At 38.3% G+C, this 16,333-nt stretch overlaps 1 protein-coding gene across 2 annotated transcripts in view; it reads right to left on the bottom strand.

The window, feature by feature from the left end:
• The window catches only part of CPQ (carboxypeptidase Q), a 333,027-nt gene that overhangs the window by 171,118 nt on the left and 145,576 nt on the right, over window positions 1–16,333 (bottom strand). Inside the window, exon 2 of one of the 2 annotated variants that reach the window (XM_011936992.1) lies at window positions 14,159–14,623. In XM_011936992.1, the coding sequence (XP_011792382.1) occupies window positions 14,159–14,591 (433 nt within the window). In that variant the 5' untranslated portion in view covers window positions 14,592–14,623. The remainder of the gene's footprint in view (window positions 1–14,158; window positions 14,624–16,333) is intronic. The other variant, XM_011936993.1, reaches the window with a different exon arrangement.

Genomic DNA, 16,333 nt, shown 5'->3' on the forward strand with positions numbered 1-16,333 from the left:
TGTAGTCAGATCCATCAACTGATCCCATATCGCCAATTTCAAAGTATCATCTGTGGACACAGGCTGTCTAGCGTACTTCTGCTCATTCTACAATTAGATATCAGACAAAGATTTAGCCCTAAAAAAATACTAAAAATGCTGTTTCCTTGATGAGATCAAAAGAGGAGACAAGGACAGGTGCAAATAATTACTTACCTGATGATGGGACTTTGCAGGTAAATTAGCATCTCAGGAACAAATGGACTGAACTTATTGGCTATAGAATGCCTTCTTTTGCTGGATGTGCTAGAAGTATAGAGGAAGGCTATTTTAGTTTCCTATGAGACAAGAGTTTGGAAATAAGTTTAGGCTATAGCTTCCCAGACTTTCTTATCCGTGGTGCTTAAGTTTCCAGAAAGAATAGGCCATGATGAACAACCTAATCATTATTTGATTGATATTTATTTATCCTTCTCTCTCCCATCTGCCTTCACTGAGATGCCAACCAAAATTTCTTGTTGTTTGGATATGACATGAACATAAAAGACCTATGAGAATCACACAGTGCTAAAAAGAAGCTTGTTTTAGTATGAATGAATTTTCAAATATCCTTTTTAAATTTGTGAGCTTTTCACAATCCACTCATGATTTAACATGCAGGTATCTAATATGCATCTATCACATACCAGGCCCTGGGCCTAGTGTTACAGGAGATAGAAAGATAAATAAGGTGTGGCTTTTACCCTGGAGGAGGTCACCATTTTTCAGAGGAGATAACCACGTGAACACTCAACTCTAATAAAGTCTGATCATTGTACAAAACCGACAAGTGCTACAAAAGTAGAGATGAAAGAACAAATAAATTTATTTATGTTTGGGTTCCAGAAAGACTTCAAAGAAAAAAATGAGTCTTTAAAAATGACTATAAATTCTCCAAGCAGAGAGGGGTTGAGGTGGGTTAAGGTTAGGGTTATGGTTAGGTTAGCCAGAGGTCCAAGAAGCAGCTTTTAAGGCAAGGGGTATTCACAAGTTGAGGGAAAAGCAGACCCATGTGGCTGAAGCACAAGGTGGTACTTAATGCCATGAAACTGCATCATATCATTTAAGGAGAATGTTTATAAACAAAAGATAGAAACCTTTGAAATGCCAGCCTTTAAGATGAGGTCTAGGGGCCGGACATGCTGGCTTATGCTTCAATCCCAGCACTTTGGGAGGCCAAGGTAGGAAGATCACTTAGGCCAGGAGTTCAAGTTCAAGACCAGCCTGGGCAGCATAGTGAGACCTCACCTCTACAAAAAATCAAAAAATTAGCCAGGTGTGGTGGCATGCGCCTGTGGGCCCAGGTACTTGAGAGATTGAGATGGGAGGATTACTTGAACCTGGGAGGCTGAGGCTGCAGTGAACCACGATTGTGTTGCTGCACTCCAGCCTGGGCAACAGAGCAAGACCAAAAACTATATATATATAGCCTAGGAAAGAGAAGAGTACAAAACAGATAAAGGGAAAGGGTATAAAAAATGAAGGAGAACCTACTTTAACTTTTTTTTCCTTTTTTTTTTTTTTTTGAGATGGACTCTCGCTCTGCCATCCAGGCTGGAGTGCAGTGGCACGATCTAGGCTCACTGCAACCTCCACCTCCCAGGTTCACGCCATTCTCCTGTCTCAGCCTCCCGAGTAGCTGGGACTACAGGTGCCTGCCACCATGCCCGGCTAATTTTTTGTATTTCTAGTAGAGACGGGGTTTCACCATGTTAGCCAGTATGGTCTCAATCTCCTGACCTCGTGATCTGCCCGCCTCGGCCTTCCAAAGTGCTGGGATTACAGGCATGAGCCACTGCATCTGGCAATTTTTGTAGTTTTTAGTAGAGAGGGGGTTTCACTATGTTGGTCAGGCTGGTCTCAAACTCCTAACCTCAGGCGATCCGCCTGCCTCGGCCTCCCAAAGCACTGGGATCATAAGCGCGAGCCACCGCGCCCAGCTGAATCTACTTTAACTTACATGGCAAACGTGACAAACAGCCTAGAACAATTTCCCTTCAATCCATCAGAATGCCCCTGGAGATACCCTCTTTCATGATTATGCTCTATATTCCTTTTTGTCCTATTAAATTCACTCTAATTCTATAACTACAGAGGACCACAATGTTATTGGTAGTGTTACTTGTACTATATAACCAATGGCAATATGTTCTTGTTTATTTATGCAAAAAAGTCCATATCATATTGTTGATTAAGGGACATAATGAAATGAGTATTGCGTTAGATATGGAGAGTTGGCATTCAACATCCATTCAAGTTTCTTCAAATGTGCTTTTCTGAGCCACAAAGACTGAAAACCTAAGAACTACATTCCTGGGATTTTCTACAGTTAGGGTTCTAGAAGTAATTTAAGTGTCACAATTTTTTGCACTTGAACAAGATCTGGAAAGCAGGAATTAGAAAGAGACTGTTTTCTGTTGTTTCAGAGACAAGCACCATTGTGAAAATCTCTAGATTTTCTGTGGCAGTTTTCTGACAAAGGCCATTGCTTAAGCTAGGAAAGGCAACAGCAATCTTGGTAGCCTGGTTCTACAGAATTATTCTCAAATTCATTTCTGAGAAGCTCAATTTAAAGTCTGCACTATTAACTTACCCAATGATTCTGTAAACCATTTAAAATCCTGTAAGCTTTTAATAGCTGGTTAAACCATCTAGAACATTAACTATCCAGTCAACTCTGCACATTGAGCTCAATCTAGTGCTCTCTACCTGTCCTTCCTCTCACTCTTACATTATTCCCAAAAGGAAAAGTCATGAGGTACACACAGTTTGACATAAACCAGCAGAAGTACCAATCTGTATACGCAGCTCAAAATCCAAGTCTAGCTAGACTGAGACCTTAAGTTTGCAAGTACATATTCAAGAGCATGTCATTCACCAATCTTCGAACAATGACACTGATGTTTCAAAGTGTGTGTAAGCTGACCTAAAGAACTGTTCCTTAGAGCACATTGATGGGGAGAAGGCATGGAAATTAGTCAACTTTGCTATTTTGTAGTCTGTTAACTACATTCCAGTCATCCTCAGAAAACAGAAAGAAATATGCTTTTAAGAAAAAATGAAAAAGAAAGTGATACATCAATGCAAACCATCTTAATACATTTTAAAACACTCAATTTGAATAAAATGGGACAATCAATTAAAATTGATTTATTAAAATAATTCATTAATAGTGAATTATTATTCATCAATTAGAATATCATTAAAGTACCAGTAGAAAAATGGGCAAGAGATATGCTCAAATAATTTAAAATATGTTTCCAATAAACATATGAAAATATTAAACTGAACAAGAAGCAAAGGTATGCAAAGTAAAATAATAGGGAAATATCCCTTTTGGTTCATCAAATTGGCAAAGATTAGGAAAAAATACCCATGCAGGTGAAGGTGCAGGGTTTTGAAGATACACTGCTAATAAGAGAATAGGTGTGTACCATCTGGAAAACAATTTAACAAAATATATCAAGAATATAAATGTATCAATATGTACATTAATAATTTAAAGTAATTAAAAAATATATATTTACATTGTATCATTAAAATGTACATTATATATAATGTTTACATATCTATTGTGTTAACATTTTTAAACAACTAAAACCACTAAAAAATAAAACAGCTTCTAAGAATTTTATTGGTACTCTCCTACAACTTCCTATACTCCTAGGAGAGTATTGGTACTCTCCTACAACTCTCCTACAACTTCCTAGAATATACCCATGATTCCTCCTTTATATGTTATTTATTAAAAACATAAAAAATTCCTTTAAAAGTCTATACTTCTTTCTTTCTACATTAAAAGATTTTATAGCCATCCGATTTAAAGAAGAGAAAAAAATAAGAAAATAATCTATTTTCCAATAACAAGGCGTTATATTAATTATTGCATATTTAAATTTGGTAGCCATTAAAACTTATTTAAAAAGATGTTTGCTAGTATGAGGTAAATATTCATGACATATAAGATAAAAGGACACAAACTATATGTAGTGTGAATACAAGTTTATAAAATAAAATGCATACGCATATAGAAATATCAAAAGGAAAAATAGAAATGATAGCAACGACTCTCTAGAGGAAAATATCATAGATGGTTATATGGTTTGGCTGTGTCCCCACCCAAATCTCATCTTGAATTTCCAGGTGTTGTGGGAGGGATCTGGTGAGAGGTAATTGAATCATGGGGGCAGGCCTTCCTGTGGTGTTCTGGTGATAGTGAATAAGTCCCACAAGATCTCATGGTTTTAAAAAGGGGAATTTCCTGCACAAGTTCTCTTCTCTTGTCTGCCATCATGTGAGAAATGCCTTTCACCTTCCACCATGATTGTGAGACTTCCCCAGCCATGTGGAACTGTAAGTCTAGCAAACCTCTTTATTTTGTAAATTGCCCAGTCTTGGGTATGTCTTTATCAGCAGCATGAAAATGGACTAATACAGTAAATTGGTACCAGTAGAGTGGGACGCTGCTGAACATATACCCAAAAATGTGGAAGCAACTTTGGAACTGGGTAACAGGCAGAGGTTGGAACAGTATGGAGGGCTCAGAAGAAGACAGGAAAATGTGGGAAAGTGTGTAACTCCCTGGAGACTTGTTGAATGGCTTTGACCAAAATGCTCATAATAATATGGGCAATGAAGTGCAGGCTAAGGTGATCTCAGATGGAGATGAGAAACTTGCTAGGAAATGGAACAAAGGTGATTCTTGCTGTGTTTTAGCAAAGAGAGTGGTGGCATTTTACCCCTACCCCAGCGTTTGTGGAACTTTGAACTTGAGAGAGATGATTTAGTGTATCCGGCAGAAGAAATTTCTAAGCAGCAAAGCATTCAAGAGCTGACTTGGGTGCTATTAAAGGCATTCAGTTTTATAACAGAAGCAGAGCATAAAAGCTCGGAAAATTTGCAGCCTGATAATATGATAGTAAAGAAAATCCCATTGTCTGAGGAGAAATCCAAGCTGGCTGAAGAAATCTGCATAAATAATGAGGAGCTGAATGTTATCCCCAAGACAATGGGGAAAATGTCTCCAGGGCATGTCAGAGGTCTTCAAGGCAGCTCCTCCCATCACAGGCCTGAAGGCCTAGGAGGAAAAAGTGGTTTCATGGGCTGGGCCCAGGATCCTTATCTTCATGCTGTGTGCCATCTAGGGACTTGGTGCCCTGCATCCCAGTCAGTCTAGTTGTGGCTGAAAGGGGCCAATGTAGTGTTTGAACCATGGTTTCAGAGGGTGCAAGCCTCACACCTTGGCATCTTCCATGTGATGTTGAGCCTGTCAGTGCATAGGAGTCAAGAATTAGGGTTTCGGAACCTCCACCTAGATTTCAGAGGATGTATGGAAACACCTGGATGTCCAGGCAGAAGTTTGCTGCAGGGGCAGTGCTCTCATGGAGAACCTCCACTAGGGCAGTGCAGAAGGGAAATGTGGGATCAGAGCCCCCACACAGAGTCCCTACTGTGGCACCTCCTAGTGGCACTGTGAGAAGAGGGCCACTGTCCTCAAGCCCCCAAAATGATAGATCCACCAACAGCTTGCACCATGCACCTGGAAAAACTGCAGACACTCAACATCAGCCCATGAAAGCAGCCTAGAGGGATGGAGCTGCCCAAGACCATGGCAACCCACATTTTGCATTGGCATGACCTAGATGTGAGACATGGAGTCAAAGGAGATAATTTTGAAGCTTTAAGATTTGGCTGCCCTGCTGGATTTTGGACTTGCATGAGGCCTGTAGCCCCTTTGTTTTGGCCAATTTCTCCCATTTTGAGTGGCTGTATTTACCCAGTGTCTGTACCCCCATTGTATCTAAGAAGTAACTAACTTGCTTTTGATTTTGCAGGCTTATAAGTGGACAGGACTTGCTTTGTCTTGGATGAGACTTTGGACTGTGGACTTTTGAGTTAATGCTGAAATGAGTTAAGATTTTGGCAGACTGTTGGGAAAGCATGATTGGTTTTGAAATGTGAGGACATGAGATTTTGGAGGGGCCAAGTCAGAATGATATGGTTTGACTATGTCCCGACCCAACTCTGATCCTGAATTTCCAGGTATTGTGGGAAGGACCCATGGGGAGGTAATTGAATCATGGGGGCAGGTCTTTCCCATGCTGTTCTCATGATAGTGAATAAGTCTCACAAGATCTCATGGTTTTAAAAAGGGGAGCTCCCTGCACAAGTTCTCTTCTCTTGTCTGCCACCATGTGAGATGTGCCTTTCACCTTCTGCCATGATTGTGAGGCCTCCCAAGCCATGTGGAACTGTAAATCTAATAAACCTCTTTCTTTTGTAAATTGCCCAGTCTTGGGTATATCTTTATAAGCAGTGTGAAAATGGACTAATATAGATGATTTTTATTATTTTTATATTTATGTACATGCTTTCTATAATAAGCAAGTATTAACTGTACAATCAGGGAAATTCTGAGTAAATGATGATGGCTCAACAGCATCATCATTCATTATGTATATGGCTTGGCTGTGTCCCCACCCAAATCTCATCAAGGGACTCAGTGGGAGGTAATTGAATCATGGGGGCAGTAACCCCCATGCTGTTCTTGTGATAGCGAGCAAATTCTCACAAGATCTGATAGTTTAATAAGGGCCTTTTTCCCCTTTGCTTGCCACTCATTCTCTTTCCTTCCACTCTGTGAAGGAGTGCCTTCTGCCATGATTGTAACTTTCCTGAGGTCTCCCCAGCCATGTGGAACTGTGATTCAATTAAACCTCTTTTGTCTACAAATTATCCAGTCTCAGTATTTCTTCATAGCAGCATGAGAACAGACTAATACAATGTAGAAGAAGGCTTTATTTTAGTACAGGTGAATAATACCCCAAGGAAAGAACTACCTTAAAAATACACTGTTTCTCAAACACTGAATGAGTAACTACTATTTACTGAGTATGATGCTAGATGTTGAGAATACAGAAATTGATAAGACTCAGTCCAGGCCTCCAGGAGCCCCCTAACTAATATAAAACATATAATAAAACATAATATAATATGACATACAAACATAATAAAACATACACTAAACATAATAAAAACATACAATCCTAAAATTTTAAGAAAGCCCTGTATCTCGGTAGAGATGTCAGTCTCCACTGAGGATTAATAAATACTCAATGACCTGCTGTATTGGGCTTACAGACCATAAACCATGAAGACCCGTAGTTATGTCTGCTGGGAAATAATCACATAGTCTGCCCAAGTTCCTTTTTCTTGCACATATGTCAGCCTAACCTGGATGTGACTGTTGATTCTCATTCTTTTACTTGGTCCATTCAAATCTGACATCTGCTATGCTATCTCAGGACTGACTGGAGGTTGTGCTTTCTCCTGTCTTGTAAGTTTGTTCTTCATCTCTTCAGACTTGGCCTGCTTGTTTATCTGCCTTCTTCAAACTCTCCACAGATAACTCGCAGAGCTCTCAATCCTATCATGTGAATAAACTAACACACCTACTGTAATACTACAGTCTAGAAGAGTGGATAAACTAACATACTTACTGTAATATTCAAGTTTAGAATTGAAAAGTTTAAAAATCTGGTTAAACAAAGAATCTACTCCATCACATACACTTGGCAGAGTCCAGCTCTTGTGAATTCTAACTTCAGTGATCCCTTATAGATTCTCATAAAAATTACCCTTTCCAATCTAGAGGAGACATTGCAGATTCAGAATTCCAATGATCTCTCATTTCACAGGTCACAAAATCAAGGCCAAGATGATTAAATGGCAACCAAGGTCACACAACTAGTTAGTGGTAAGCCAAAGTGAGAAGACAGGTTTCCTGAGAGAGAGGCTAGAAGATACGCTCTGCACCACTCTGCCTGGGTTAGAGATCCTGTTACGCCAACTTTACACCATCTCCTGTGGGAATTTTCCACACCTGGTGCATTCTAACCCTCCAGTCTCTACAGAGCTTAAAATAGTCCAGTTGCCAGACAACTGTTTATCTACTTTGAGCCCCATGGAACGAGGAGTGGGGTGAAAGTGAGTCTCGGAAAACTAGAATAGATTTCGGTGAGTAAAATTCACATCCCCTGGGTTTTGAAGGTCTCAGGAGCAATCAGTAACTTGGCTTAGTTTTAAATACCAGGCAGGTAGCCAGGAAAGAGGAGGCCCAGCTTAGAGAATGAGAAATGATGATGAGAAAGAAATGGGAATAAGAAAACTTTCTTTTAAAAAACACACAGAAACCAATATGTTCTGCCATCACAGTACAGGTATCAACGGCTTTTGAAACAGATCTGCTTCAGCTAGATGGCTAAAAATAGTAATCTTATAAATGGAAACAACATTAAAATATTTGTATGAGAAGCAATATAGTCTAATGACTAAAAGCACAAACTCTGGAGTTTGACAGTTGTTCATGTCCAAACAAGGCCTTTTACCAGTTGTGCAACTCTTGGTAAATTACATAACCTCTTGGAGTCTGGTTCTCTCATCTGGGAAAAAAACTGCTAATCCTTTTCAGATAACTGGACAATTGAGAGAGCTTAAAAAGGAGGATTTAAGTTGGTATCTAATGTAGATTAGCATTTAACAGAAGGCAACTGAAGGAAACTCCTGACTAACACTATAAAACCCAAGCTGAGGAGCTCCCTAAAACCTTGGAGAATTCTACCACCCATTCATGCAGCCTTAGAGAGATCAAAACTGGCTATCCCAGTGATTCTTCCAGCATGGCAGCATGAGTAACTCAGCAGATCTTCAACCCACAACATATTTAGTGGGAAGAATTATTTTAAAAAATAATTTAATGTCTCTCAAAACTGTCCTAAGGGCATACAGCAAAGGATAACATTCATCCAAGAAACTTTACCAAGTCTTGATGAGAACAGTAAGATTCTGTCGCATCTGGGTCATGATCTGCTTTCCTCTCCTACCCCCAGCTCCATGTTACAGAAACTCTATTACAGGTACTCTATTCTGACCAAGTGCAGACAAGAACATGGGAGCTTCCTCTACACCCAATTCTCAGTTTAGGGCAATAGTTTCACCTTTGGAAGGACAGGCTACCAGTGTTTCTCATTCCCCAACCCCATTACCTTGTGGCAGAACCTCTGTTCTAGTCGAGCAATGCCAAGAGAACTGAGGCGCCATTCCTCTACCCAAGTCCTACTCATAGGATAGAAACTCCACGCTAAGTAGCTATCAAGAATACTAAGACTCTGATCACCCCTTTCTCAGCTCACTCATAGGAGGTGGTCCCACACTGGAAGCTGCAAGCCAACAAGGCTGAGAACTACCTCCTCCTCCCTTCTTATCATCCGCTAGGGATATCACTCTGGGTGGTGCCACTATCACTGCTAGCTCCCATAGAGTAGCACGAATGTTCTCCCAGGGTAAGAGAGAAGTCATAAGGATGAAGAGCTCTATAGTTCTTATTGATGTTAGTGACTTCCTTTAGTGCAGAGAATGGAGAATTCCCTACCTAAGGGTGTTGCTGAAAATAATGGAGAGCTTGGTGAAGAACAATTAAGGGGGTGCTGGTAGCTTCATGATACTGCTAGCAACAAGCAAAATGGCAGAACAACCATAACTTTAACAGAACTAAAGAAAGAAACAACCAAAAAGGGCCTTCCTGGGATCCCAGTAAACCCTGGGGGTTGAAAAGCTACACACATGTCCTAGGTTATACCTACTCAGGAACAATCAAAACAACACATGGGTCAGATTTGAAAACATTTCCCAAGCTCCACACAGATTCATCAACAAAGGGCAGAAGCCCCACTCACTCAAGGTGTTTAAGTACAACCTCTGAGCAAACACTGGCTAAAAAATAAGCTATTCTGACCCTGGAGAAAATACTATTAAGCCATGCTTATAAATAAAATTACTTGCATTCTGGTAATCTGGAAGGCTGTGTGCATGCCCAAGGCTGCACCCTCTCAGAAGTGATTAGACAAGGAACTTCCAAGGCATTTGGCCTTGGCCAAAGTTGGGGGAAAAAATAAACTTCTTAAGTTGTAATAACAGACTCCAACTCACAAAAACATCCAATGGCAAAGAGTAAAAACATAACTGGCTAAAGGAACCTAAGCATAACCTTTGACCAATAAGTGGTTTATGCAGACCTATGGGTGACTCATAGGGAACCCAGCTAAAAGAAAAAAAAAAAATCTAAACAGGAACATCAGAAGCTGAACAGTGTAAGAGAAATAGATGTCACAGAACATTAGTACATTCAAGCAATTAAACAAATGAACGACCAAGTAAATGGATGGGGGAAAGGAAGGAAGATGAGTCAGTATCCAGAGTTGCCATAAAACATTAGTTTAAATATTCAGGCTTTCTGTTTTTAAAACTATGGCATAAAAAGATACAATAAAGTATAACCCATACACAAGAAAAAAAGAAGTAGGTAGTAGAAACTGTCTTTTAGGGGGTCCAGATGTGGGATATAGCAAACACTTCAAAGCAGCTATTATTGAAATATTCAACGAACTAAAAGAAACCATACTTAAAGAACTAAAGGCAGATAAGATGACAACATCTCATCAAATAAAAAAATATCAATAAAGTCACAGAAATTATTTTTTAAAAAGACCAAAGAGAAGTTCTGGAGTTTAAAAGTATAGTAACTAAAGAGACAAATTCAGTATAGAGGCTCAATAGTAGCTTTAAGCTAATAGAAGAAAGAATCAGTAAGTTTGATGATAGATTGATAGAGGTCAAAGAAAAAAAAGAATAAAGAAAAATGAGCAGAGCCTAAGAGAAATATGGGACATCATTAAATCACCAACACACAATAAATGGAAGTATCAGAAGGAGAGGAAAAAGAAAAAAGGGAAGAAAAAAAATTTGTGGCAATAATAGCTGAAGACGTCTCAAATTTGATGAAAAACTTCAATCTACACACCCAAGAAAATCAACAACCTCCAAGTAAGATGAGAATAAAGATATACATACCTAGATACATTAGAGTCAAAATAACAAAAATCAAAAAGGAAAAGAAAATCTTGAAAGCAATAAAGAAGACATGATTCATCACATACAAGGAAACCTCCAAAACAGTAACAGCTGACATCTCATCAAAAACAATGTAGTCCAGGCCAGGCATCGCGGCTCCAGCCTGTAATTCCATCACTTTGGGAAGCCTAGGCAGATAGATCACCTGAGTCCAGGAGTTCGAGACAAGCCTCTCCAAAATGGTGAAACCCTGTCTCTACTAAAAACACAAAAAATTAGCTGGGCATGGTGGTGTGCACCTGTAATCCCAGCTACTTGGGAGGCTGAGGCAGGAGAATCACTTGAACCGGCAAAGTAGAGGTTGCAGTGAGCTGAGATTGTGCCATTGCACTCCAGCCTAGAAAACAAAAGGGAAACCCCATCTCAAAAAAAAAAAAAAAAAAAGAAAAGAAACAATGGAGTCCAGAAGGCAATGGGATGGATAATGTATTCAGAGTGCTGAAAGTAAAAAAAAAAGAAAAAAAGAAAAGAAAAACAAACCTGTCAGCTAAGAATCTCATGTCCAGTAAAACTATCTTTCAAAACTGAAGTTGAAATAAAGAGATAAAGATGAATAAAGGCTTAGAGAATTTGCTGCCAGAAAAATCTAAACAAAGTTTTTCTGCCCAAAAGCAAGTGACAGCAGTGATTTAGACCCTTATCCTTACAAACATAAAAAATTATAATAAGATACTATAAATAACTGTACACCAACAAATTACATGACTCAGATAAAACACATACATTTCTCTAAAGGCATGAGCTACTAAAACTGACTCAAGAAGAAATTGAAAATCTGATTAGACAAGTAAACAAATTGAATTAATAATTAAAAGTCTTCTCACAAAGAAAACCCTGAATGAGATTGCCTCACTGAATTCTACCAGAAATTTAAAGAATTAATAGCAGTCATTTGTAATCTCTTCCAAAGGATGGAAGATGAGGTGACACTTTGCCACTGATTTCATGAAGTCAGTCTTACTCTGACACACACACACACAAAAAAGACATTACAAGAAAATGAAACTACAATCCAATATCCCTATGGATATAAATGTAATATTAAGCAAAATACTACCAAACTGAATTCAGCACCATATAAAAAAGATTATGTATTATAATCAAGTGGGGTTTATGCCAGTAATGCAAGGTTTTTTAACATCTGAAAATAAATTAATGTAATGCACTGAATTAAAGGAGAAAGAATAGCCTTTTCAACAAATGAAGTTGAGACAACTAAATGACCACATTCAAAAGAAGAAAGCTGAAGCCTTATCTTTTACCATATACAAAAATTAATGCAATTAATTCACAGATATAAATGTAAGGATGGCAGCCATAAAATTCTTAGAAGAAAATATGAGATAAGAGTAAAGATATACAGACCTAAATACATTACAATAGTAGTAGTAAATGTTTGTGACTATGGTATAGGCAATGGTTTGATATGACACCAAAAGCACAGACAACAAAGAAATAAATTAGCTGGACTAAATCAAAAATTAAATATTTCTGTAGCGAATATTACCATCAAGAAAAAAAAAAGACAATCCTCAGAATGGAGAAAACATTAGTAAATCAAATATATGAAAAGGGAGTTGTATACACAATACATAAAAAAGCTTTTAAAACTCTATAATAAAAATCTCATCGTCGAATTAAAACCTGGGCAATGAATTTGGATACACATTTCTCCAAAGAAGATAAACAAATGGGCGAGTGAGAACATGGAAGGATGCTCAACATCACTTGTCATTAGGGAAATGCAAATCAAAACCACAATGAGCTACCACTCCACACCCACTAGAATAGCTATAACCAAGAAGTCAGATAATAACAAGTGTTGGCAAGCGTATGGAAAAATTAATACATTGTCAGTGGGTACAAAAAACTGTGCAGCCACTTCAGAAAACAGTTTGGCAATATCTCATAAAGTTAAACACAGAGCTGGTATATGACCCAACAATTCTACTTCTTGCTGTATACCCAAAAGAAATGAAAACAAATGTTCACATAGAAAACTTGTGCATGAATGTTCACAGCAGCTCTATTCATAATATCTAAAAGGTGAAAATAATCTCAATGTCCATCAACTGATGCATGGACAAATAAAAATGTGATACATTCATAAAATGGAATATTACTGAGCAATAAAAAGAATGAAATACTGAAACATGTGACAACATATGAACCTGGAAAACAGTATGCTACATGAAAAAAAGCATTCACGAAAGATCACATAATGTATTATTCCATTCACATAAAACGCCCAGAATAAGCAAATCCATAAAGACAGAAAGCAGATTAGTGGTTTCCTAGGGCTGGGATATAGGTAGACTGGAGAATGACAGCTAATAGTCACAGAGTTTCTTTTTGTGGTGATGAAAATGTTCTACAATTAGATTGTGGTGCCTGTACAACTCTGTGAATATACTAAAAATCGCTTGTACATTCTAAATGGGTGAACATCATAGCATGTGAATTATATCTCGATAAATAATGTTTTAAACTGACAATGTACTTCTTCACTGGGCCTTTCTCTTGGCATCCAAAAAAGTCAAAAGAATAGAAACTCATTCTTCTGCCACTGGAAATTAGCCCATGGATATATTCAAGGCTAACTGATAGCTCCCTGATGACTGGCTATATATCTCCGATCTGGGCATTTACTGTATATTATCTGATAAAGCTGATCCAGGGTGCTTATAAGTAAAGGTAAAACTCAACCTTGGATAATTCCTTGAAGTAGAAACCTCAGTTCTATAAGAATAATTAAATCAATTCAGAGTGCAACGTTCTATTCTCTATTTCATTAACTCTAAAAAATAATTCACACCGAGGTCACTTGGAAGAAGTCATAGTTTTTGTATCCTGTTTATGTATATTTCAATTATCCATAGAATGATGCTAATGTTTAACTAGATAGCAATTACAAAGTGATAGGGCTGGTAAGTATCATAGACCAGTAGCTACAGATTCTACATTTAAAAAGCCATCCAACATGATCAGTTCTCTTTCACAAAAGAAACAGAAGTAAAAAAAAATGGAAGGACGAAAAGGGGTAGAGAACTCATTAAGCCAATGGAATAGGAAATTATCCAAATTATAATATGAATCATGCATATTGTACTCAATTACACCAAGGGACATTAGTTTTATAAAATGCAAATCAAACTGAAAAGATAAACAATACCTTCTGGAGGAGTCCCAATGCTGCTGCCAAGACCCAGAATGGCTATCTTATGAATTCTTGGCTCCAGCATCACAGCCGATTCTTCTCCCCTCTCCCAGTGGGGTATTCTCACTGGCTCCAGGTGAACATTCTCCAGCCCATCTTGCTGCAGGTTTTGGTACATAATTTGGATGGCTTTTTCTAGGTTCTTGGAGCCACTCAGTCTGGGTCCAACAGTATCAACCAGAAGTGCCAGTCGCTCATAGGATCTGTTCTGGGCTTTACCATAAACAGCTAGGTTGATAATTGCTTTAGCAACATCTCCATAGCTGGCTATTTCTTCTTTTATTTCTTGAAAAGTCCTCTTAGAGATGCCATTCTTGTATATAGCTTTCCCAGAGCATAGGGATAAAAGGTGAGCACCACCAAAAAATGCGAAGATAAGGAATTTCATTCTTTTCCAGTTGGTTTTCTTGTTAAGGTAATCTACATAAATAAGAAACATTATGTTTTAAGGGAAAAGAATCTCACAGCTACCTGCCCATAATCCAGGGATTGCTTTTCAAGCAGCATTCCCCTTCCCTTCCCAACCACTGCCCAACATGCACCATGAAATTCGGGCACTGTTACTTCGAGGAATGAACAAGTAAAGAGGCAACGATTGACCTCTCTTAAAACTGTAGAATCACATGTTACCTATTAATCCTGTTTAAAATATGCTAAAAGGATAAATCAAGAAAAGAGCTGGGAAGAAGAGAAAGAAGTAGTGGTAGCAGTGATAGGGCTAAGGCAGTGTTACCTGCTGTATAGTCTCCTAAATAGAGTATAATCCAAATGGGTATCCTTGCTCCCTCTGCCAGGTGCGTTCTGTCCTCTTTGCCTGTCAGACTCATCCACTGAGGCCCTCTCCACTGTCATCTGTTTTCAATATTATTTTTACCAATCCTCCCTTCAGAAAAATAATTGCTTCTTCATCTGTGCTTGAAAAGTACTTCGTACTTATGTTCAAAAGATATTTATTGGAAGCCACTAGATGCCACAAACTGTGGTATGTTTTTAAAAGGAAAAAGTCTAAGCTACTGCAAAAAGCAGAGAATTAATAAAAAGACTGGGCTTTGTTACCACTTAACTGTTTGATATCCGCCACCTACATAATAAAAATAATAATCATAATAACAATAACAGGAAGCATTTATGTAGTGCATGCTGTGTGTCAGACCTTGGGCTAAGTATGCTACATTCATTAATGCATTTAATCCTCACAACAACTCTATTAGGTAGTTTATTATTATCTTTATTTTACAAATGAGGAAACTGGGGCACCAAGAGATTAAGCAGTTTGCCAAAGACATACAAAGGCTTTCTAGCGCGAGAGTCCATGCTTTAAATAGTGCTACTCAAAGCATGGTTTGTGGGCCATGCCAGTGCACAAAGTGTTTTTCACTAATGCACAATAGGTAAATACAGAGATTAAGAGTAAATGTATTCAATGCTGTCCAATATAGTAATCAATTGTCTCGTATGGTCACTTCAATTTAAATTAACTAAAATTAAATTAAACTAAGGATTCATTTTCTCAGTCACACTAGCCACATTTCAAGTACTCAATAGCTACCTGTGGCTAGTGGCTATTATATTAAGCAGCATAGAGAGAACATTCCTATCATGACAGAAAGTTCTATTGGATAGCACTGGTTTAGACACTTTTATATAAATTGTATGTCTGCTACTGTTTGAACATCTGTCCCCTTCAAAACTCATGTTGAAATGTAATTGCGCTTGTGATAGTATTATAAGGTTGGACTTTCAAAAGGTATTCAGGACACAAGGGCTTCACCTTCATGAATAAACTAATGTTATTGCGGGAGGGGGTTTGTGCCTCCTTTGATCTCTCTTATCCCCTCTTTGCCCTCCTTCTGTGCGATGCTTTCTGCCATGTTATGATGTGGCAAGAAAACCCTCAAGCCAGTAAATTTTCATTCTTTGTAAATTACTCTGTCTGTGGTATTCTGTTAAAGCAGTGCGCACACACACACACACACACACACACAAAACTAAGACAAAAATTGGTACCAGAGAGGTGAGTTGTTATAACAAATACCTGAAAAATGTGAAAGCGGCTTTGAAATTGCATAATGGGGCGAGGCCGGAAGAATTTGGAAGAGCAACCTAGAAAAAGCCTAGATTACAACGAAT

The sequence above is a fragment of the Colobus angolensis genome, unplaced genomic scaffold (genome assembly GCF_000951035.1).
Source record: "Colobus angolensis palliatus isolate OR3802 unplaced genomic scaffold, Cang.pa_1.0 Scaffold16, whole genome shotgun sequence".
Taxonomy (NCBI): Eukaryota; Metazoa; Chordata; class Mammalia; order Primates; family Cercopithecidae; genus Colobus; species Colobus angolensis.